The sequence below is a fragment of the Eulemur rufifrons genome, chromosome 1 (genome assembly GCF_041146395.1).
Source record: "Eulemur rufifrons isolate Redbay chromosome 1, OSU_ERuf_1, whole genome shotgun sequence".
Lineage (NCBI taxonomy): Eukaryota > Metazoa > Chordata > Mammalia > Primates > Lemuridae > Eulemur > Eulemur rufifrons.
In genome coordinates this window covers 4,576,681-4,601,295 of record NC_090983.1, presented here as the reverse complement: position 1 = coordinate 4,601,295, position 24,615 = coordinate 4,576,681, and the positions used below count along the sequence as shown (strand labels likewise).

The following is a 24,615-nucleotide window of genomic DNA, read 5'->3' as shown; positions in this document are numbered from 1 at the left end:
TGTGCACAGCAGCCCGTGTGCCCAAAGGACCTGGGGACCAGCAAAGCTGAAAGCCAGCAGCTGCCTTGATGGTGGCGGCATATCTAAATTCAGCGGAAAGGCGGCCCCTCCCCGTGTTCCAAGACGTCTTTCCCAGACGAGACTGGGCTGTGCAGTGGATTGAGTGCAAGACTGCAGGGTTGGTGAGATAAACTTGAGAATATTGGTAGACCGTCTTTGCAGTGATTACAAAATGAACTCATATCTAATTTTTAAAGCAACTACAGGCTACCAAATGGGGCTAAAAGCGCCAGGATGAGGTTGTGCTGACAGCCTCCATTCACTCCCAAGCGGAAGTAAACCCACGTCCGGGTTATCCTGAGCTTAATTCCTCAGGGCCTCATTCCTTCAGTGATGGAATCTTGAGTTTCTCTTTGGCTCTTATCCAGCTCAAATTTTGGGACAAAAAGCCAGCTGTAAGACCATGGCAGCCCTGAATCTGTGTAGGCCAGCAACCAGCAGGTCCCTGGCCAAGAGCCCGGGTGCCTGTGAAGGCTGCACTGCGCCTGCTCCTTCCCCCTGGAGGGTGACACTCCAGCCCCGTGGCCATGCCCTCCCTTCTTCCCAGTGGCAGCAGCACCCTCTCTCCTGGAAGTGGAAGATACTGACCGTAACCAGCGTGCTGGTCCTCTTTCATTCTGCCAGTGGAACAGCCTAAGACAGCTCAAAGAGTATGGGCGAAGAATTAAGGCAGACCTTGCACTAGGAACTTGCTGGAGTACGGAGGGGGAGCCAGCGTCCTCCCAAGTGGAAGAGGTACATGGGAGTTCTTCCTGTATGAGAAAAGTGTCCGAAATAGATAAGGGAACCTGAATGTTCCGTGTTAGATAGGAAAAGTTTTAGGAGAAAATGTCAGGTGCTAAGAGTGACTGTTACTGCCAGGTAAGGACAGGTTTGGTGTGTGGGAGGAGATGGGTGAGGTGGTACGGTAGGCAATTCGTGTAACTTGAGATAGGAAAGTGGGGTTTTTGAGCGAATGTCATAGGGAATTCTAAAATGCACTTTCGTTTTGTACCTGGGTAGCATAAAAGTACAGTGGACACATCTCGTCTTGCGTCTCTCTGAGAAAAGCCTAGAGCCTGCCTGTTTTGTTTATTTGGTTTGCATCAGAGTTTGATGAAGACTTGGGGTTCTGTGGGAAAGCGGGGGGCTGCATGCTCTGGAGGAAGGCGCTGTCACGCAGAGCCTGCTCTTTGGGGACTGTGAAAGAGCTGACTGGTTCCAGGAGCTGGGCCTGGCAGGAGGGAGGCAGGCTGGTGCATGGTGAGCTGGGAGCAGCCTGCCAGAAGGTTCCAGAATGCTGGGGTGCAGGTTCTCAGGGCTGGAGGAGCTACCTCCACCCCCACCCCCAAATCGCCACCAAGGCTTTTCCTGCCTGTACTTTTGAGGTCCCTGTGATGGACTCAGGCTGGCCTGGGCCTGTCGGAAGTTGAGGCTCGCAGCCTGCCTTGGGGACTTACTAGTCTTGTGACCCCAGGCAGGTCACCCTCCTCCTGCACTTTGGCTTACTGTTCTTTGCCTCGCAGTTGTTGCAAGGGCTGAGTACCATCATATGCGTAAAAGACGTGGCATTAGCTCCAGGCAGCGAGGAAGGGCTCAGTGAATGACACCTTTTGAAACATTGCTCCGACCTGTCAGTCCCTGGGGAGCAAGAGGTGTCCCCTCCCACGTGTGGGCCTGCCGACGTGGCCGCCACCTCGAGTCCTGCTCTTTGTTGCTTCACATCGTCTCCGCCCTCAGCTGTTCCCAAAGGTGCAGTGTCAGCTCCTGAATCCTCTGCTGTGACCGTGCTGCAGGTGTCTGTTCCAGGACCGTAACGTAGAAAAGTGAACACACCTGAGGCCACGTCTCCCCATTAGCATGGCTGTTCCCGCTGCCCAGAGTAAAGCTCGTGTCAGTGGGAGCAGAGCCCTGGACAAGTTGCCCGGGATGTAATCGTATGGTTTACAAACTAGAGAAAAGAATAGAACGTAAAGTGGGCCGTCCACCCCTCTCACCAGTTTTCCTAGACTGGGGCGGAGCTCTGTGGGGTTCTTCTCACACCCATGGGGGCTGGGGGTGCCGTGGTCCCCACCGATGCGTGTGGTCAGGCGGTGCTCTGGCTGGAAGGATGCTGAAGGCCGGGTGCCGGTCAGTCGGGGTGAGTCGGAAGGACCCCACTGTCTCCGAGGGGAGACTGTGCCCCACCAGGGCTGAAGGGCTCCAGCTTTTCCACTGTGCTGATTCTTGCGGCCTGTCCTGGCCCCGCCGCCGTGTGCTGGAGGAGACTGGAGGAGAGCCCGAGCGGGCACTCGCTCCTGGCCGCCAGGGCCTGCTGGCTGGGCAGACCCCACCCCCGTCAGCCTTGTTCTCCGCCAGGACCCGGCCCAGAACTGGTAGTGAATGCATTCTCAGAAGCATGTGTGTCTTCAATATTTTGTTAAAGAATGTTTGTTTAGCTTCCTAGAAACAAACCATGTGGTAAACACCCAGCCTTATTTTCAAAGACACGTGAAATGCATTTAAGCTGTCAGCTCCAAAAACCCTTTCCAAATCAAATAAGCTTAAAAAAATTTTTGTCAGCTACCACTGCTTCGCAGATGTTAAGGCTTATTTCTAAAACCGTTCTTGGGTGCTGTTTAATGTTTCAGTGAAAAAAAAAAAATCTGTAAGACTCTAATAAAATCTGATGAGTTTTGAAATTTAGCTGTTTAAATTTTTCAACATGAATTTTGCCATGTTATTTGCAACCAAGTGATTGTAACCACATGATAATTTTTTAATGAGGATAATCTGTAAACTTTGAGATGACGAGCCTGCTGGTGGGTTGTGTCACAGATAAAGCAGAAGTCGGTTGGGCCACCTTCTCCAGTGATTTCAGGTGCGAACCAGGGTTCTACTGTGGAGATCCCCTCTGTCTTCATCTGTGTGACCTCACTAGCTCTACCTCTTGTCATGGAAGCTGTGTGAGGATCAGGCGATATTGTCTGAAATAGGTGAAGGATACTAAAATTATTACTAGGACTTCAAAGAAGTAATAAAAGGGAAGCATGTTCTATTTCATTTTGAACAGGGGGAAAAAGCTGTAAAACCAGAATAAGGAGGTTGTCATGTTTTTGGCATTGACAAAATTGGCAGGACAAAATGTGTTTTTGAGTTGGTTGTTTGGAACCCAGAGCACATCGTCCCATGTTGTTATAATTAATCCAACAAGAAGTCCAGGGCTTACTGAGAGCCAGGCACCAGGCCTGCGGTGGAGCGTGCATGCCAGAGAGAAGAAGTTTCTGGATAAATGGCTGTAATTCAGGGTAGCGACTTCCACCTGGTGCACACCCTGACGAGGGCAGGGACAGTGGCTTCTGCCCGGATACCCCAGCTTCTCAGGGCAGCCCACGGGTGGTCATTGGTGTCCCAGAGACAGACAGCACATGCTGGTGACACAACTGTAGCTTTGCTAAGAAACCTTGTGATGTCAGAGGTTTTAACAAAACCATTCTTTAATGGGAAAAAGGAGACTAGTGTCTCAGTTTCACATTTGCCCTTTACAAGTCATTTTTCCTGGAGAAATCTTACTCTGAAGGTGTTTTAGAGCTATACATGCATCACCTTTTTATCGCAGATTAACAAATAGTCATTCAGTCTGTCTCAGCTGAACCCTCATTGGGTGCTGTCTGCTGGGTCCATGGCTCGGTCTTTTGGCCTCGATGGTGCCGTCTCTGAAAGCCCGGGTCCAGCTGCAGTCTGCAGCTTGCCTGGTAGCTCCTGCTCTGACCTGGAAGCCCCAGGGCCATGTTCATCTTGTAGACTAACACAAGGGTTGTCAGGAAGAGCTGACCAACTCAAATCAGCTTAAACAGAAAGGAGGGAGGATTTATTAACTTGCATCCCTGGAACAGTCCCAGGGGATGGATTTAGCTTTGGAAAGACCCTAATCCCCTAATGCACTCGAGCTCACGAGGAACCCTCTCTCCCGCTTCCTGCCTGTGTCGGGCTTTGTGCTCAGCTAGGCCACCGCAGTTGGTGCCAACCCCTTCATGGTGGCTTCATGACCACATGGATGGTCTTTAGTGCTCACATTTGATGCAGAGGAAGGGTTGCATGTTTTTCTCAGTGGCTTTGCGGAAGACTCACAGGCAGCTCCCGCTGGCCTCCCTTGAGTCACACCCTCCTTCCTGAAACAGTCACGGTCTGGGGGGATATTCTGATTGTCTGGTCCCTTGGGTGGGATAATGAGGTCGGCCTAATTGTTATGGACTAGGGCTGGGGAGAAGGTGGACCGCAGAAAAGGAATGGGGGCAGGTCCAAACCCTGTGTCTGCAACATTCTTTCGCTGTTGTGTTTTAACCAGCGGGGGGCTGTGTGCTGCCGATCTTTCCCCTAATCAACAGAGCCCGGCAAACTCTTGCACTGCAGGATTTGGGCTGCTGTAGGAGAAGGACCTGGGGCACTGTCTGAACGGTCCCCAAAGCTCTGTACTCTGGTAAATGTCTCTCTGTGACTTTCGCAATTTCACTTGGGCTGTGGACCTCTGACTTTTTTAGGCAGTTCTTCCCTTCTTAATCTTCAAGGGTGGAAAGCTTGGTCTTTGGAATGTTATGCATCATTTGGATCTGAAAATGTCAGCTCACAAAATTACTTTTCTGCATCCTCCCCCGGCATCGGCTTTGCTCACCACCACTCCTTCCCCCGCACCCCCCTACCCTGTCCAGTTTATTGGTCCCAGGGACGGGGAAAGACCAGCTGCTCAGAAGGCACCTGTATCAATGCTAATATAGCCATTCCTAGACTCGGACAATCCAGCCGCAGGGGGAGAGGTTTTCTGTGGAGGGCAGTGCGGAAAGGAGGAAACCGGCCTCTGGGCAAGCCCCGGGCAAAGGCAGGGTGGGGATCCTGAGCCGGTGGTGAGATTTACGTTTCAGAGGAGGCCAGAAATTAATTTGAATGTTTGGAGTACACATTCTAGTCATGCCTGGTTAGAGGTGGAATTGCCGAAGTTCTGCGAAGAAAATGCTACGCCCTGGAAGATCATGCCACACTATAGATGCCCGAATGCTAAGTGCAGCTTCCACTTGGCTCATGGCAAACTCCCAAGGGCCGGGACACGGAAACGGGAGGTAGAAGTTGAAAGAAAGCGCTGACAGCAAATTAGGTCAAGTGCCAGAAGGAATTACATAAGCAGAATCTGAGATGTGAGGAAAGCGCCCTTCCTCTGTTCCACATGTTCCTGCAGGGGTCGGCTGCCACCGCCCGACAGCGAGGCCTTGGTGGCACCCCACCGCGAGGTCCGAGATCTGGGCCAGACTCCGTGTGTGTGTGTGTGTGTGTGTGTGTGTGTATGTGTATGTGTATCTCTTAACTCGGTACAGATGAAGCCGTATACAGCTGCCAGTATCTACAAAAGATGACAATTTCATATGGTCCGAATGATTTGACCTAATAAATTCATTAATGATTGACCCAGCCTAGAAATGGAAACCAGATCCAAAGCACAGCGTGGTCCTCTATCCGTCCTGGTGGCTCCTGGACGTGCTGTGTTAGGAAGGATTCCGAGGCAGGTCTAGGTGCAGGGGACGCCAGTGTGCTGGGTTGCGGACGCCAGCCCAGTCTGGAAGCTGCTGGTGTTCTGTTCGTGTGGCCCGAGGGCAGCCCATGAGCCCAGCGTTTGTTACCGTTTTCTGAGCTCCATTTCTTACTGTTTTGCTTATTTTTTAAAAATTGTGACCACCACAAACAAACGAAGAAAAAAGCCCAGCACTTGGTCTTTGGGGGCCAGATAACGTTGCAATGAAGACCCGTGCAGTAGGGGCCGCTGGGGCTCGGGAGGGGAAGCCGGCCGCGGCGCGCCTTCGCCTCTGGACCCCAGGAGAAGGGGAGAGGGTTTAGGGTGGGTGAAGAAGGGAGGTTTGGAGCCTGGGCGAGAATGGGGTGTGTGGAAGAGCTGTCAGAACCAGGCGTGGTGTCACTGTGGCTTCTGGAAGTGGGGCAGAGAGAGGAGGAGGCCTGTGGGGGGATTGTAGGGGAGGCTGGGCTCCTGGGCTCTGGCCACGCCAGCGCTGGCTTTGGAGGGGACTTGAGAGGACAAATAGGAGGGATCTCAGGCCACCTCTGGACCTTGGAACTGACTTCCACCGTGGCGGGAATGAGCTGCCGAAATCTGTCACTACCAAACCCTGAACCCTCCACATCGGGCTCCCGTGCCCCATTGGGAGTGGCAGCTGCTTATTCGGTCTAAGAAAAACTGGCTGCAGGGAGTGTTTGGGCTGTCCAGGGCCCTGTGCTGGGAGGGTCTTGGCTGGGAGGCCTCAGGGAGCCCGGCAGTACATCAGCTGTAGATACTGGAGGTTCCTGGAGGAGCAGTAACCCCTCGCCCCGGGAGGAGGCCAGGGGGCCAGTCTGGTCCCTGCCAGCTGTGGATGTGAGGAGGCTGGGGTCTCGGTGCTTTCCAGCTCAGGGCGCTGGTCCACTCGGGGGTATTCTTGGGAACTAAAATCCCCACTAGGATGGAGATAGAGGCCTGGAAACAAAACCTGCAGGACTCCTTCCACTAGAGTCATTACACTGTTACCATAGTTTTGTAACAGTTACAGGTGAGCCCTGGGAGAAAATGGAATATGGCAATGAGAACAGTAATGTGCAGTATTGACAAAAGAAATAGCAAAGGTGAGACCATGGCACGGATCTGTCACCTCACCTGTGTCATTACTGCCCATGAACCAAGGAAGGTTTTCACATTTTTTAAAGGGATTGCAAAAATAAATAAATACAAAGAAAAACACAACCCACGAAGCCTAAAATATTTACTCTCTGGCCTTTAACAGAACAGTTTGCTGACTCCCACTCTACAGTATATAAAACAACATAGAATAGTAAAATTGCACAGGATTTCTTGGTTTCTCCACAGGCTCTAATAGCAACTACCCTGTTCTGGTTTCTTGAAACAAACACCTTATTTATAGTCAGAGAACCGTAAGTGAACAAACAGCTTGTAAGCCGGCACTTTTACATATTCCCTTCCAGAATTGCAGATCCAAAAATAGCGTTTATGTAAAACCCATTATTTTTTAATATGAAGTTATTTTTACACGGGGAACACTGGTTTAGAACAATAAAATCGAAGGGAGTAAAAGCCCATTTGCTCTCGTGTTGGCAGCTGAATAACTGGCCAGGGGCTCTTGGTGGGTGCCTTGCAGACCTGCTCTCACACGCTCGCTCCTGTCCTCTGCGTGGGTCTCCTGGGCGTGTGTCTCCGGCCATGGTGGTGTCGCTGGGCAAGGAGGCCTTCTTTAAATACCCTTGATGAGGAGTCAGGCTCTTTCTCCCAATTCTGCAATACTCTTTAGTTTACTTTTTTTTTTTTGATGCTTAAAATAAATGTGCAAAATATTAAAAATAAACAAATAACCTTAAATACATTTTCCCTGAAGAACCAAATGTGCAGGACTAAATATATTAAGTTGACCATACAGGCTATTTCAGAGACAGTGGCAGATGCTGAAATATTCAAGCACAACCACAGGGGTAGGTACTGGAAGATTTTCAATCAGCAGTTTATGTATTTGGTTGTAAGTTAGATTTTATTGGGTGGGGCCCATCGTTTTGTGGTGATTGAAAGCCAGCCTCCCCCCCCCCCCCGCACTCTTGGCCCAGTGGGTTCTGGAGCACAGGCTGAGCCTGCCCAGGGCTCCCCAGTACCACCCCCACAGCCTGCCCCGCCAGCCCAGCCCTCCTGTCTAACGTGAGTCCATTTCCTCTTGCCCCTGCTGCCCCTGACACTAAGCCGAATTGGGGCACAGATTCACCCTCTTGCTAACTATTTGTTGAGTGATGGTTCAGATGAACAAGATTTTCTTGGCCCAGTGTGCGGTGGGACTAGGGAGAAGTTAGCCATGGGTCTCATGGAAATAGCTGAAGACAAGGAGCCCATGTGGGAATCCACATGCTAAATATTAATACTAATAAGATCTAAACTGTTTCATTGGTTGACTATGGAGCGGATATGTTCCCTTTCTTATTTTATCACTTACTTACCTGGAAGCTTTGGTCTGAGGTTAGAGACATGCCATGCACTTGGATAAACACTGAGACTCCATTAATAGAGACTGGCGGCATCTTCTCCCTGGAGCCCTTTGAGAAGCACTTGTCCAAGTTTTCATAAGCTGTCTTGACTTGGGGGTGGGAGGAGAAGAAGGATCCTGTATCATCCAGAAAGCATGGAATTTTGACTTTCGGTACCAGAAAGAGGCCTGGTTTTACTGTGGGAATTTGAATGTAAGACACCCATCTTTCATTATCTGGTTGTTGCAGTCTTGGTTCTTCTTGTTCATTGAATTGGTGTTTTGAAACTCGCTTGTTATGTGTGAGTTTGCATTTGGAAGTGATAAAGTTGATCTTACAACATAGCAATCATTACTTGATTTTTTTATGAGCCTCTTGAAGCTGACATGGGTTAACACGTTTTCACCTAAGGAAACTAAGGCACCAGGGGCCATGAAAGCCACTCTGGGTCACACAGCCTGGAGGCGCGGGCCTAAGCTTGAGCCTCTGAAGGCAGCTCTCAGCCTGTTCGTCTCCACTGCCACCCAGGAGGGCCGCCACTTATTTTGTGGCTCAGCAAATGGGCTGAAGAGGCTCAGAAGGACCACTGCTTGCCTGTGGGCCGGGGCTGAACTCAAGCACTGGGCTGTGCGAGACTCCGGAACAGCTGCTGAGTATTGAGAGAAGTGGGAGTCCTGTGGAGTGTAGTATGGGGGCTCTGTGGGAGTTGGGGGCTTCCTTCCATCAACGGATTTGCCCGAAGTTTGCAGCGGGTGAAGCTGGGGCACCCGAGTGGCCAGGGGCTCTCAAGGAGGCCTTCCAGGAGGCCAGGCAGCGGTGGGACCCTGTGGCAGGCAGCAGGCCTGGGCTGGCAGCCCAAGGAGGTGAGTGGTCCTTCTCAGGCAGGATTCTCTTTCCAGAGGGCATTCCCTTGTTTTCAGGCCCTTACTCTCAAAGTGAAGTCCGTGCAACTTCCCCAGAAAAACAAATGCTTTGGACTCCACGCCCGCTTCCTTCTAAGGGTTGGTGCTGATGCAGGGTATGTTATATTCTTTGCAGTACAGTCATGCGTCCCTTAACAGCAGGGACACATTCTGAGAGATCTGTTGTTAGGCAATTCCGTCCTTGTGCAAACATTATAGAATGTACTCACAGGACCCTAGAGCTAGGCTACACACCTGTACAGCGTGTTACTGTACTGAATACCGTAGGCAGTTGCAATAGTGGGAAGTTTTTGTGTCTAACGTGTCTGTACATAGAAAAGGTACAGTAAAAATACAGTATTACAATCTGCGGGGCCACCGTCACCTGTGCTGTCATTGACTAGAACGCTGTGATGAGGCATGTGACTGTATCTGAGATTCCGCAGCTATTGTTAGGGAATGTTTTGTTGAGATAATGCTATTTTATGGTAATTTTAGATAGTGTTTTTCTAGGGGGAAAACCTAATAAAATTTAGTGAAGGTGAATTTGTTTTTGCTGACAGTGGCATGTCATTGGATATTGTGGTGGATGTTGGTCCACGAGAACCAGCCTAAACCACTTAACTGGAGTTTTTGTTTTCATTTTAGTTTTAAAAAGACGTTATTTGGAGGAGAGAGCTCTTAATGCCTTTTATGTGTTAAACTGCTTATGTATGTCTTCCTCAAAGTTCTTGGAAGTTAAGATAAAAAGAAATGGAATTTAACTATTGGACAAGAAGCCATTTCCTCAAACATTAGTTTTCTAGTTTCTTTTGAACAGCAATGTCATATATTTCAAAAATATTTTAAGTCAATCTCCAATACCTAATATATTTCATATAAAACTTCTGCAGGTTCCGATTTATACATTTCTGACTCATTGCTTATGAAGACAACAATGAAGCTATTTTTATGAACACAAAATAGGACCTTAGGGTCTCCCAAGTTTCTGTTTTATATCTGCTTTTCCATCTGATTGATTTTTATTTTGTTTACTTCGTATCAAGAATACCTGAGCTACTCAGGTGAGTCCCCCCGCCAAAGTATCAGCCTACTTGCAGTTTCCAGGTACTCTTCAATTAAATACAGCCAACTTGTTAAAGTAACAGGAATCTTGGGACTTCAGATATTCCAAGTAGAATCAGTAAAAGCCGCCACTCCCATTCCTCAGAAGTTTTTAAATAGAAGCCTTCTAAATCCTGGTAAGCGTTAAATCCATGGTAACATACTCCAAAGAGTCAGCTAGTTAACAGTTATTGCTTACCTGACTGTGTCACTCACAGAAGCTGAGTTGTCCTTCCTGGGAAGGTGGGATGCCTCCCATAGCAGTGTGTTTGTCTGCATAATTTTCAGGTGCAAACGAATGCAGGATGAGCTGGTTAAAAGGCCAGTTTAAAGCTGCAGCCTTCCCAGCAGTCCGGCCTCAGCCATAGCAGGTGGGTTCTGTTTGCACGAGAGTTAACCTGACACAGCCGCACCCACGTGTTCTTGGTTTCTCATTTAGTGGGTAGGATACTTACAAGTACGGACCGGTTGCTGATACAACACAATTTCAAAAACAGTTATACATATTTAAAAATAGCTTAAGGAGCCATTTTTTAATTCCCCGAAGCCTCCCTGGAGGAGTGTTCCTCTCCTCGGAGCACATGTGAAAAAACTCTGCCTGCTCCAAAGCTGCGAGCTACGAGGAAGCCCCACCTTGGCCGGCAGGTGCAGTTTTCACCGGGCCTTGGTTTTCTCGTCCAGAAAATCACACGCGCTTTGGACCTGAAGATTCAGATCCTTCTGCATCTCAGGAACATTCCTTTGTCTTCTATCTTTGAATAGTCTTTGAGTTCTTTTGTTGAGAGATACCATTTATCCTTTTGTTTAGGTCCACGTGTCTGGCGATGAACTTCTCTCTTAAAAACTTCCTCTTAACTCTCCTTGACTGTGCCCGTGTCAAGCCATTCCTCTGTGTCAGAAACTCGGCTGTCAGCCTTGTGGCTTCTCCTCACTGTTTCTGATGTTACTCATTCGTTCCCCAGTGTCTGGGTCCTCAGTTCTGGAGGTTTCTTCTTCATCTCATGTTGTTTCAGACCCTCATCCCGATGTCTTGTCGCATCAAACGCCTGTTCTCTGTTAAGTGGCGTCGGACGTGGTTGTGGGGGTTTCCTTCTGCTCTTTGGGTTCTGTTTTCTTACCCGTCGGCTCCTTGCCTCTTGTCTGTGCCCTCTGACCTCCCCCTTCCCCCGCCCCTTTCCCTCCTGTGGCAGCTTTGCCTGATGTCCTCACTGTTTCTCTCTAGCTTGCTCTGCTCGGATGTGTCTTCCCAGACGTCCTCCTCGCTGAGACTGTTGCTGGCCACCGGGAAGGTTTCACACTGGTCCTGAGTCACATCTGGGCAGGAGGGGGCTCCCCCCATTTTCCTATGGCAGGAGAAAGTGGGGTGGGGGGGTGCCTGTCATCCTGGGCGCGCTGGAGCTGCAGGACCGGGCTGTGCCGCACTGTTTGCATTTGCTGCACCTCGACCACCGGCCCCGTCAGCTGTAGGGGCACTTGGGCATCTGCGGGGCCTCACCGTCCGCATTGCAGGACCGGGGCACGGTGTCCTCTCCCTGGGGAGTCCGGCGTCCAGTGAGTGTGTCGTGTTCCTCTTGTCCCTCTGTTGTCTGAGGCATTGGTTCCAAACGAAGGTGGCCGCTCTTGATTAGGGACCACTGACCGAATGTGTGTCACCCATCCTGGAGGGTGGGGGTGCACATATTATTATTCCCCTTGGGGTGCCAGCTGCAGGGGGTCACTACTCCAGCTTACTGGGTAAGGTGGGCACTTTCTTTGCCCCCAGAGAGCCTTCACTGGCTGCTCACTTCCAGGGCTTCCTACTTTCCACTTCCTGGTCAGGAGATGGAAAAAACAAGACCGTGTCTGTTTCTTCCCTGCACGCTTGGGGGTGACTCGACCCGGGGTGTGGTGGGCTCAGCGTCGGGGTGGGATGAGGGGCGAGGCTGGCCCCTACGCCCAGCTCCCGTCTTCCCTTTTATTCCTGAGGGGTGGCATTTTCTAGGTTGATTATGTAAAGCTGTGCCCCTTTTTCTGTTGGATGGTGAGTTTTCTTTCTGGTTTTTACTTTTCCCACCCCTCATTTTACTAGGAATAGAGGGAAGGAAATTCAATTATAGTGAAGTTACAATCTGCCATGTTAATTTGGAACTTTGATTTTTTCTTTTCCATCTTCCTTTTTGGTCTTACTTGGATCTGGGTTAAATGAAGCCGGGGAGACCAGGGCCTGCCCGAGGAAATGGCGACTTAAACATTGTTTCACCTCAAGTCAGAGCCCTGGAGTGTTGGACAGCGGAGATACTTACCAGTTTCCATGTGTTAGATCCTTACTGTTAGAACATTGTTATAGTAGTTACATTTTATTTCACAATGTAAGTTTAAAAAAAATTGGCGAAGGAAATGAAATCTGATTCAGTTAAATTTTGTAAACTAATATGTTACCAATAAAACCTTTTTCTCAGTGTAAAAATAATATGTGGTCCAAAATTCCTTTTAAATGTCACAATACAAAACTTTTCCAAAACCCCAATGTTAATAAGTTACTGGCTTCAGTATTTTTTGCCAAAGTCTAAAAGGCCAAATTAATTTTTTAAAAAATTTCTGGCACATTGATGATTTCTTTTTTGTTTTTTAATTTTCTCTTAGGGAGAAATAAGGTTCATAGTCTTTTTCAATATATCCCTCTCCTTCCGCTTTTTAAAAATAATTAGGAAACAGTAAATTTTGCACATATTCTTCCTGTTTTATCATGGCACTGTGTAAGAAAGAAGAAAAGTTTAGGTGAATTTTGAAAATGTTTTCATGGAAGGGAATCTAACCCATGACAGGAGGAGACCCCCACCTGCCATTCAGTCCCCTCTGACTCCCTCCCTGCCAGGCTGAACCCACAGTGCTGACCCCAGACAGGGCCGGGCCGGCCTGCACCTGCCCAGGGGGGCCCAGCTGCACTCCCTCTGGGTCAGATGCGAAAATACTGCCCTCCGCTTTCTGATGGAGAAGGGAAATTGTGTGCTCTACAGATGCAGTTTTCAACTCGAGTAATTGTCATCCTTTGCTTATGCATGAAAAAGTAAACATAAAAGTCCACAGTAAAAAAAAAAAAAAATGAAAGTTCTAGGCAGGTGTCTTTGTTTTTGAGCACAGTGGTGCTTTTTGGAGCTGAAGGTAGGGGCAGCCATTCCCCAGCTGTGGGTGGAATAAGGACAAGCCAATCCCTGTGCATCTTCAGCGTCCGCCCTGTGGACACTAGAAGGTGACGCACTGCGGCTGCTTGCTGGCCGGGGGGCGGGGGGTCTTGGTCTGCATCTGAACCTCTTTTCCTCCTGAGGTTGGGATGTTGACAGTGATGTTTGCATCACAAGGTGTGGTGAGGGGTAACAGAGGTGATATGGGAAGGAGAGCGCTTTGTAAAGTGTCATGGGCGTGCTAGCCTTGCCATCGCTGTTGCCTGGAGAACTGTTAATGATACGTTAATAGCTTTCAGTCCAATTAGCCAAAATGATAGAAACAGAAATGTCAAACATCTGTTGCAGTGTTTACTCCCAAAAGAGCTCTTTTTTTTTTTTTTTGGAAGAGGAAAATTAAGTTTGCTCTTCCCCCCCCCGCCCCCCAAAACAGAAATGACAGCGTAGATGAGCCACTTTCTGTCCTGTGTAGACAGCACTTGTATTCTACGGGGCTCCATGGAGCCCCTGCCTAGCTTGAGTGGAAATACGTGAAGGTATCCAGCTGTGTTGCGTTCTCTAGCGTCCCAAATCTGAAGCTGGTTCCCCAAGCATGAGGCCAGGACTCAGAACAGCGGCCTTGAATTGGCTTTGGATGGATTGTAAGGGACACCCTGAAGACTTTAAAAAAGATATTTTAAAGCAGAAGAGCACGACTTTATCCTTGTTTTTCCTGGTGTGCCGTTCATGCTCGGTGAGCACGACCACTTCAGCATCGTGGTGGGCATGTTCAGTTCCACCTCTCACACGCTTTTCTCTCTGCAATGTCAGCTTTAGAGAGAAATTAAGACCTTGACTCACTCAAAAATGCAAGCTCAAGGGCAACCAGGGCAGTTTTCAGGTTTTCCAGGAACCCTGAAAACTTGCCTTTGGGGTAAACCAGAAACCTAATAAATTGCACCTGAGGTTGAGTTCAAATAAGAAGTCTGCACCGCTCTGTGCTGAAGCAGCTCAAACGAGATGAAAGCTCCTAATTCTGCTGTCCAGTGAGACCCAGTTCAGAAAATGAAGCCCGGAGAGGGTGCCCTGCACCGACCTCTGCTTGCCTGCGGGATGCTCCTTGCGGGGCTGTTGCCGCCGTGACCTCACTGCGTCTTGGGGAAGCACGGATTTCAGTGAGGGAGCTGCTCCGTTTTCCCATTCCTGGTACCACGTTAGGGTCGGGCAGCTGTGGCCCGTGTGGCCAGTTCCCCAGGCGGGAGGCCAGCCGTACTGGGGACTCTGCATCTCCGGGGGCAGCCTGCCCAGTTTGCCTCGCACCTGTACACAGGTGTGCTGAGCCAGATGCGTGTCCATGCTTCCGATACAGGGGTCAGGTTTGGGGAGACTGACAACCCCTTTGGAAAATAAAATTATCCCTGATGTAATTTAATGTTAAGTAGTGATAACTGGCAGCAGAGAAGGGTGAATGTCACTCATGTGACAGGTTGACAGTACGGCCATAGGCCAGGCGGTGCATCAGGTGCTGGAAATGTGCAGTTGGGTAAAATAGACCAGGATAGTGAGTGGCAGTTGGACATAAAATAGGCATTTTAAAATCTAATGTAAAAATGAAATTGGATGTGGAGTTTGGTGGTGTCCTGTAACATTTTGGTAGAAAAAGATGTAATGACTGGGATAAGATGGTGGGTTTGAATTTAAAATAAGGCAGGTGGTGGCGCCTGCTGAATACCAGCTTGGTGCTGGCCACGCTGCATCCTAGGGGTTTTCCTTTTGTGTTCAACGTAAACTGTAGAAAATGAATTTTAAATACTACTTTGTTCACCTGCTAGTCCATGTCTCTCCAGAGCCTACCAGCGCTGTTCCAGCCGAGCCTGCTGCCTGGAGCTTTTATCTAATTATTAAACCTTTGGGTTCTTGGCAAATGCATATGAGTATTTACTGTTTGTTTCCTGTTTTCAGTGTAATACCAGAAAAATCATACAAGCTGATGGCCAGTGTCTAGTGTTTGAAATTGCAAAACATTGAAAAGAAATACTAAGTATAGCCTGTATCTTAGTGGGGGCGTGTAAGGTGATTTTAGAATTGGAAGAGGCCTTTTCTCTGGAAGAAGGAATCTCCTCTCCTTTCAGAGGTGACGAAGGTTAGGTCTGGAGTCCTTTGCTCAAAGTCACAAAGCCAGAGACCACAGGAGAAAGTGAGTGAGGAGAGCGTGGTGCCTTCCTAGGAAACCTGTCCTGACTTCAGTGCTGTGATTCGACCATCGAGAAGTACCATTTGTGTAGGGCATTCTGCAAAAACATGTTAGAGGGAACAGACACGTGAAATTCATCCAACTCATGCTTGCCCGACACCCGTAAGACGGGTGGGGGTGCAGAGATGCACGCGAGGAGGAGGGCCACCCTACATGGTGTCATTGTCGTTCCAGGAGAGCTGGGTGGCGACGCCCACCAGGTTCCTGCTCCCCAGAGAGCTGGGGCAGCCGAGGATTCCCCGGAGGTTCAGGGAACTTGGGTGGCTGCAGGGCCAGGCTCCACGCCTCCCCTCTTGATTTGAGGGTGACCCAGTCTAGCGATTGAGGGATGGGGCCTGGGACCAGCACAGCCTCATCGAGGAGGAGCCCCAGAGTCCCTCAGGTAGGGACAGCCTCCACGTGTACTTGTGTTTGGGGACCTGCTGGGAGGGCAGGGCTGGAGCGGGGGCTGTCGGAGACAGGGTGTCTCAGGGCACAAGTGTGTGTGTGCGGCTCAGGACATGGGTCAGGATGGTGTCTGGCTGTCAAGGGCATGGGGGAGGGACCGAGGCTGGGAGTGGGTGCAGGACAGGCGGAAAACCTGTGCAGAAACCTGCTGGAGAGATGTGGTTGGTTTCACTGAATACAACTAGGAGGGAGAGAAAAAGGGAGATTTGAGAACGTTCTGGATTCAGATAGTGGGGGTGGGGGCGGGGCTGGCGGTGGGGACTGCGATGATCTGAGTGTGCTGCGTCCTCCGTGTCCCGGGCGGGCTTCTGAGCTTTTGTGTGTGAACTCATTAAAGAAAGCTGGATGCGTTATCCCTGTTTCCCAGGTGGGGAAACGGGCACCACGGGGTCCGGTAACTTGGCAGAGGTCCCCCAGCTAGGAAGGGCTTGGAGGGCTTCGCACCTGGTGCGCTGACGCCCGTGCAGTGCTGTGCTCGCTGGATTGCTTATGAGAGCGAAGAAAGGGTGAAGCCCCCTCCTCCCCCAGCCACCTGCTGTCCTCGTCCTCCAGGCTGGTCCCTCGCCCCTGGCCCCCCTCCGGCCTCACCTGGCTCAGCCACTCAGTTTAGTCACTGCCCCCCACCCAGTGCCCCCTTTTCTGACTGCTGATTTTGCCAAATATCTTCCCCAGTGAAGCATTTCCAAGTAGGCCTTCCAGGTGGAACTCACTCCTGTGTGCCCATCCCCTCTTTTCCTGGGAATATTGAATCTTCTGTCTCCCCTTTGGGACTTTGAAGATGGTGGGAGTGAGGCAGGGGCCCATTTTCCTGCATACAGCAGGCACTCACTAAGGGGGTGAATGTGTGCACAGAGCTGCAGGCCTGGCTGCCATCTGGGTGGGTGGTTGAGAGGTCAGGATGGCCAGAGTCTGGGACAGAGATGAGGTCACTCCTCTGGTGCCACAGAGGACATCCGGGGGTCCCCCCGTGTTGGTGACCAGGCGTGGGGTCTGGCCGCGGTGCTGACTTGGGAGCTGAGGGCCTGCGTGGCAGGGTGGAAGCTGTTTCCCAGGCAGGTGCGCCGTGGCCGTCACCTGACTCAGGTTCCCGTCAGAGGTAGAGCTCTTAGACTGAGTCACTGAGAATGGCAGGAAACATTTTTAAACCTTTGCGCAAATTCCTGTGGCTTTCTCCTTGCTCCTGGTGGGGGTGACTAATCAGACCTCTAGGAACAAAGTGTGAAGGGAAAGATTTTCCCCAAAATAAAGAGTAACAGATTTCCTTTTCAAACGTTATTTTTCCTAAAAGGTTGAATCCAGTCCATCTCACCAAGAAAGAGCTCTAAAAGAGCTTTTAGAAAAGGATAATAATATTGGTTACAGTCCTAACTTTTGCACAGTTTCCCGTTTTAAGGAGGTTTGTTAAATGTTCAGTATATCTTTTATAAAAGCAGAGGTTGTGAATAGCACCGGGAATCCCTGCCAGCGAGGCTCCCGTGGGCTGCGCACTGCTGGGGGGGCTCTGTCAGCTCATCTTCCTCATCCCCACTCACATGGGGACTCAGGTGGGGGCGGCCCACACAGCTGTGGACCCACATTACTCATTCAGACAGAGCTGGGCCAGCGTCAGGGGACGACTGTCCCACGGCTGTCACACCACAGGGGCCACGTCTGCTGCGTGTCAGATGTTTCCTAGCTTATTTCGTAATCACAGTGGCTCTGCGGGAAAACGGGGGTCATCCCCTTTTACCTGCGAGGGGTCTGCGATTCAGGGACCTTAAGTCATTTTCCGGTCCTCCTGCCGCTGGGGCGGGGCTGGCACGGAGCGTGTGGCTCAGTGTGTCTGGGTCTGGCGACCCGGCCGGCCCGTCCAGTGGATCCAACTGACCGTTTTCTGCGGACTCTGCCTCTATTTTCGTTGATGGGGGACACCAGAATGAGAGCTTATCTGCTTCTTCGTAACATTGGAAGGTTTTCTGTTTTTGTTATTGAGAAAACTGAACACCGGCTATACCAAATGCAGGTACCTGTTACCATCATTGTAGGAGCGAGTGTGAACACACGTGTACATGTGGGAGATCCCAGGGAAAGGTCGGTTTCCCAGCCAGCACTCTCTGGCTGCAGAGGGTGGCCGCCCATCTGTCGGCCTCCGATGCGTCTTCAGGTTGGGAAAGGGTGGGCTGAGGACTCGAGTTTCTGTTTCTTGGCCATCAACGTGGCCCAGACCCAGGATTCTAGGATGGGAGGTTCCCGTCGCAGGGGAAGGGATCGAATGTGGCTCTGGGCTGCAGGGGGCCAGCAGGCAGCCTCTGGGGTGGGTGGGGAGGCCCCAACGGCACCCTCCTCTGGAGTCCAGTTATTTGGGGGTTAGATGGGGTTTCTGGCAGGCGTTTGCATAGAGGAGCTGAAAGTCAGGGTAGGAACTCGTGCGTTCTTGAAAACAAGAATTGCGAGTCACCTGAGGGTTAACTAGCGTTGACTCGGATCCCAGACTCTGAATGGGTGGTTTGTCTTTGGAGATGGCAGAGGACCCCAGAGCGGAATCTTTGTCACCGTGCAGGAAGGAGGGGGTCCGGCGGTCCTGCCCGGGGTGCCGTGGCAGCTGTGTGTCCTTGGACCCTTTGATGCCCGGCCACCGTCCTCCCTGTCCCCGTTCCAGCAGGGTCCCGGTGGTTTCTCGCTAACCCCGTGTGGTCTCTAACGCCTCTCGTCAGCCGCTGCACCGCTCTGTCTCGCCCTGTGCCGCGATCCCATCCAGTAGTTTCTGTGTAACACGTGTGTAGTAGTTGCGCATCCTCCCCTTACTCGTGACCTGTGACTGCAGAAACGCCATCCTCATGATGTTCTGTGTTTCCCTTTCAAGAACTGGGTTTCTCTTGAGGAGAATACGGGTCTCAGCCCTTTGATTTGCCAAGCGGTTGTAGACAAGGCACCTGTGAAGCTTGAAAAATTCGTTCCAGTTTTGTGAACCCAACAAGAGAATGACAATTTCGGTGTTCTCTGGTTCCCAACGAGGGAGAATTCCTGAATTTGCACATAAGGCCTACTTGAAAATTCCACACTTCTTGGCCGCGAGCGCCTGGCATTGCGTGGGCGGCGGTGCCTTCTAACTGGAAGTGAACACGGGTCTTAAAGACAAATACTTAAATCTGAGTTCAGTTCTTGTAAAATTCAGTGGTTGCGGGAGACATGGAAATCCACTGCTAGATACTCACAGTTAGCTCCCTCCAGGGCGGCAGCCCAGGGTGTATTTTTCCACAAGCGAAGCCCACGTCTGTTTGCTCTCCCTACGCTCTGGTTTTCTTCTGTAACAAGGTTTTTTCTGTGTGTGGCAGGTGGCAGGTTCAAGAAAGAGATTGTCGTCGATGGACAAAGCTACCTGCTGCTGATCAGAGATGAAGGGGGCCCCCCGGAGGCGCAGGTGGGTATGACATGTACGCTGGTGGCCGGCTTTTGCCTTTGTTTTCTTTTTAATGTTCGGATAAAGCAAGTGGTTCTAGAAGTCATTGAAGTGCTTTCCAAAAAAGGGGGGAAATCCCATAAAAGTCCTTTCTATAACTGCAGTTTTTCTCATCTCTAAGAAACAAATGCTATTGTTTTTTCAGACTAAATCCTAGAGAGAAGCTGGGTCTGTGTGGCTGATTTTTTTCACTTTTTTGTGTTTTTAAGAGAAAGGAAAAAGCAGACTCTGCCCTGATTTGTCAACCCAGTTTTTGTTTGTTTTTTGTTTTTTTCCTTTAAGTAGTTTGCTCCCTAGAGCGCCGTGGCCACCTAGGAAGTGCGAGGATGGAATTTGGAACCACGGCAGTGGGCGCCTCCGTGCCCTGGGGCCACTTCCGCCCGAGGAAGTCTCCATTGCAGACTGTGTGCAGCCTGGGAATTGCTTTGGGAATCCCTTGAACAGTGGGCATTCTGGAAATAAAAAGCATGAGTGTGGAAAACCTCTTTCTTTGGTTTACTTAATCCAGTTCATTGTTCCACTTACAACGTAATCTACTAGCCAAACACTTGGAAGAAGCCGCGAGCTAGTAATGGCCAGTGATCCTTAATGCAGACTCAGTATTACACATTTCCTTGGCATTCTTTCTTGAATTTACCTTTTTGTGGAAGCAAAGCATAGAATTGTAAGACGGTGAAAGGAAAAAATAGTGCATATAGGGATTGTTAAGTATCTAGTGCTCCTCACATTGGAGGACTAGGCAGCTATTCAGAAAATGTCATGGATTTGCCATGTTTTTGTTTTTTTGTTTTTTTTTTTTTGTTTGTTTGTTTTGAGACAGAGTCTCACTTTGTTGCCCAGGCTAGAGTGAGTTCCGTGGCGTCAGCCTAGCTCACAGCAACCTCAAACTCCTGGGCTCAAGCGATCCTACTGACACACCCTCCCGAGTAGCTGGGACTACAGGCATGCGCCACCAGGCCCGGCTAATTTTTTCTATATATATATTTTAGTTGGCCAGATAATTTCTTTCTATTTTTAGTAGAGACAGGGTCTCGCTCTTGCTCAGGCTGGTCTCGAACTCCTGAGCTCAAACAATCCACCCGCCTCGGCCTCCCAGAGTGCTAGGATTACAGGCGTGAGCCACCGCGCCCAGCCTTGCCATGTTTTGTTGAATCTAAAACACCAGTGACTGTAAGATGTACCAATATTTACATGAAAAATGCTGCCAGTTAAACTATGAGACATCCATAGTAAGGTGTTCTGATTTCAAAGTGCGAAAAAATTTTTTCTTAGCTTTGACAATGTCATATACTTTGTCATAATAAGGAAAGACCTTGACATGTTAAAAGGGGAAAAAGTTGCTTACAAAGTAGTTTGAGCCCAGAAAAATGCATCTTTTATAGAACTTCGGATGCTAAGAATACCTAATGTCATTTGATAAAAATAACATTTTCCTTCCTTTTAATCATTATAGTTAAGGAGTTATTTTAAGAAAAACAAAACAAAACACTAAGTCCTGTGACAAGCAGGTGCCCCTTGCTTGTTCTTAAGCCTCGGAAGCACCCACATGGTGAGCCGAGTCCCATAACGGTGACACTGGGTGAGTGCCCTGTGCCGCAGGTCACTGCGATCTTCCCATTTAATCCCTGAGGTGCCCTGGGGCAAGGTCGTTCCCCGTGTTCCCTTGAGGATGCTGATGCCCCAAGTCTGGCCCAGGTGTGGACGGCTGGGACGTGGTGATGGAGGTGCAGACCCAGTGGCCTGCCCGGGATCTCCCCAGCGCTGGGGGTGGAGCCCGGACCCCCGGGAGCTCTGCCTGGCCTCTGGCTGGGAGGGGGTGTTTACTCCGCTTCCCAGATGACCAGCCCCTTGTTCTTGCAGAAGCTTGCTTGTAGTCAAAGGAGAGATTTCTATTAAATACTTTGGGGAGTATCAAGATGGAGCCTTTTGAAATTATGGACAGGATTTCTTTCTTTTCATTGTTATAGATCATTTAATATAGGCTACCGAAAGATATTGACTTCACAAAGGAAATTGCCAGACTTGTGGCTACCAGTGTCATTTTAGCGTAGTGTAAAACTCTGCCAACTAACTGGCAGTTTTTTTCTTTCAAAGCTTTAATTTTCTAATGAGGAAGCCATGAGGGGGTATTTATTGATGCCATGACACACGATGTGCTGGGGAGGTCAGGTGCACCCTCAGGAGAACGGGCCGTGCTCCGAGTGTCCTCTGTGGGGTCAGATGTGTCCCAGCTTCCGTCTTGGCAGTTGAGTTCCGGCTCTGGGACAGGACAGCCGGCGCCCTTCACCTGCTGGTGCGCGGGGAAGCTGAGTCCCTCCTTTCTTGGAAGAGACGGGAAAACATCCCTCGAGGCAGAGAAAAGGAAGAGGAGATCCCTGCTGTGGCCTGGGCCCTGTGCTCCCTGGGGGAGCCCTCAGGTTTCCAGGGGTCTGCCCCAGGCTTCTCGTCTCTGAGTTCTCTTCCTCACTTAGTTTTATATTTCTCATTAGAACTTCAGGTTTTTAAAAGTTTTATCATGTAATGTTTTATGTGTAACTGAATACCCTTTTCAGTTACATGTGGAAGTCAGAGTTTAACCCATAAAAAATTTGCCCACATGTATCCATGATACCTTGGATAAGTTATCTAGGAACTGTAGCTTCTTTTAGAGAAAGCAAACAGATTCGCACTTTTTCCATTTCCGCTTGGAAAGAGAAGAGTCTTTGGTGCCAGACAGATCCGATGTCGCGTCTGCTGTGCCAGTTGTAGGGAGAGGGCAGGAAGCTACTGACCCGCAAGGAGCTTCCGTTCGCTGAGCTCCAGCTCTGCAAGGTGGTTATTAGTCTGTTAATAAATGAGATCACACACGTCTGATAGTGTCAGTCCTTGTCAGAAAGGATTTGATGTAGGTTATGCTGAGCGCTGGCAAAACAAGAGTAGGATAGCAAGAGCCAGGCCATTGTGAGGTTTCTCCCTAATTTTTGTTAACTTCCCTGAGAATAAGTAGACTTCCCTCGCAGGGGAGCTGCAGGAGTTTGTCCACCACTGGGGACACACTGTGACAGCGTGGGCCGGCGCCGTGGTGGTGGCGGGAAGGATGGTGGTGGGTTTCTGCTCCGTTCCTGGAGTGTCTGAAGAGGAGGCTGCTTGTAAAACAGAAGGCTTCTGGGGGCTGAGAGGCTCTGGCAGGAGGGGAGTTGGCCCTCTCTCAGCAGGGCTGCCGTCGCCTGGGTCAGGGCAGCGGCCATATGTTCTAGGAATGTAAAGACGGTGGGCTTGGGTGGTGCAGGACGAGGGCCGTTCCCGAGGGCAACACGGAGGCCTGCGGGGCTCGGGAGGAGGGTCAGTGATGCCGAGATGCGTAATAACCAAAGTCCAAGGTCAGCATCAGACGGCAACCGAGGGGTGTTCCCGGGCCCCCGCCGGCCACGCTGGGCTCTCGGAGGTGGTCCGAGCCCTGCCGCGGTCTCTGCCCAGTCTCACTCGGCTCCTCTCCCTCCTCTCCGCAGTTCACCATGTGGGTGGACGCTGTCGTGTTCGTCTTCAGCTTGGAGGATGAGATAAGCTTCCAGACCGTTTACCACTACTACAGCCGGATGGCCAACTACCGGAACACGAGCGAGGTCCCGCTTGTCCTGGTGGGGACCCAGGGTGAGTGACGTCCGCACACAGATTGCTCCTGAAGGACTCAGACAGTTGAGCAGTAACCGGATTCGTGGTCTGTATTTTTGGTATGGAGGAATTTAAAAAGTGTTTAAAGAAGGAATAATTGCCTACCGAAGGCTCCCTTTTTAAAACAAGAATTTATGAAACTGAGATTAACTGTCATACTGCCTGATTTGACTCTATGGAGAAACCACTCAACAACCTGGAAACACAAACACACACACACACACACACACACACACCCCAAGTACTTTAGAAAAATAAGATCTATTTTCTCTTGTTTTCTATATTATGATATTTTAATTCTCTGTTGTATAAAATAATGTATAAGCAATCAAAAAGCTTATTTTAACTATCGGTGCATCTTTAAAATAATGTTGATTTCTGACATATAGCAGAGTTTTGTTTTATTCTGTTCTATTTGTCAGTGTCTTATGATCTACATCTTATTTTTAATCTAGCAGGTCCCTCAGTATAGAACCACACTGGGCACATTTCTTGTTTTCTTCTAGGTCACTTAAAACTTGTTCTCTTAGTAAAGGGACCGTCACATGGGATCAGACACAGCATCCTTGTTCTTGGTTACAGAGTCATTGTTGTACTGGGTGTACCACTGGAGTCTCACTAAGATGTCACATGGAATGTTTTTAAAAATCAGGTGAAGGTTAACTTTAAAACTGCTTTGTCAGAAATATGGATAACCTAACAAATAATCGTGTCAAGAAAAATTGTATTCTCTCTCTCTCTCTCTCTTTTTTTTTTTTGGTTAGTAGATTGGATTTAGCATATCTAGTATGCTCTTCCTGATGTAAGCCTTTTCTCACTGAGAATTAGCTATGTGGGGCCGGGCGCGGTGGCTCACGCCTGTAATCCTAGCACTGTTGAAGCCTAAGGTGGGAGGATCACTTGAGGCCAGGAGTTCGAGACCAGCCTGAGCAAGAGTGAGACCCATCTCTACAAAAAAAACAGAAAAAATTAGCCTGGCACAGAGGAGTTTGAGGTTGCAGTGAGCTATGATGATGCCGTGCACTTTAGCTGGGGCAACAGAGTGAGACTCGGGGGTAGGAGGTGACACAGGCATCGCACTAGTCGATTTGAGGTGTAGTGAGTAAGAGAGCTCAGGCTGGGCAGTGGCTGCAGAAGCCCCAGCCACGGAGGTGGGCGTGTGTGTTGAGGGAAATAAAGTAGCGTGAAGTTAAACAAAAAGCATTTTCTCAGTGTGCTAGATGTAAGATTGTTAGAGTTGGGTTTTCATGGATAGCACCCCTGTATATCCCCCCCGCCCCCCGCAAGATTTCCCGATTTTCAAAGCAGACAGGTGGCGGGTGGTCACTCTCTCTCCTGCAGCCCTCAGAGCAGGAGGCGTGAACAGGTTGGTCCTAACCTGGGCTGGGCAGAGATTCTTTGTGCCTAGAGCGCCCTCTAGTGGTCACCGGGAGGCAAGGCCACACAATAAAAAGTCCTTGGTTTCTTGTTACAAATATACGGAATTATCATATTTGTGGTGGCGTCTTGAAAATGCCTAATAAGTGATGTTTTAAAGTGGGTACTTTTGTCAGGTGGATTCTGCTTAAAGCTGCCTTGAAGTTGTAGAAATTAATTCTGAATAAG

At 49.7% G+C, this 24,615-nt stretch overlaps 1 protein-coding gene across 4 annotated transcripts in view; it reads left to right on the top strand.

Annotated features, from left to right (window-relative positions):
- AGAP1 (ArfGAP with GTPase domain, ankyrin repeat and PH domain 1) overlaps window positions 1-24,615 on the top strand; it is a 520,729-nt gene that overhangs the window by 196,155 nt on the left and 299,959 nt on the right. For all 4 annotated transcript variants that reach the window (XM_069466874.1, XM_069466774.1, XM_069466883.1 and 1 more), the window contains exons 4-5: window positions 19,235-19,320; window positions 22,848-22,989. In XM_069466874.1, coding sequence (XP_069322975.1) covers window positions 19,235-19,320; window positions 22,848-22,989 — 228 coding nt within the window. The remainder of the gene's footprint in view (window positions 1-19,234; window positions 19,321-22,847; window positions 22,990-24,615) is intronic.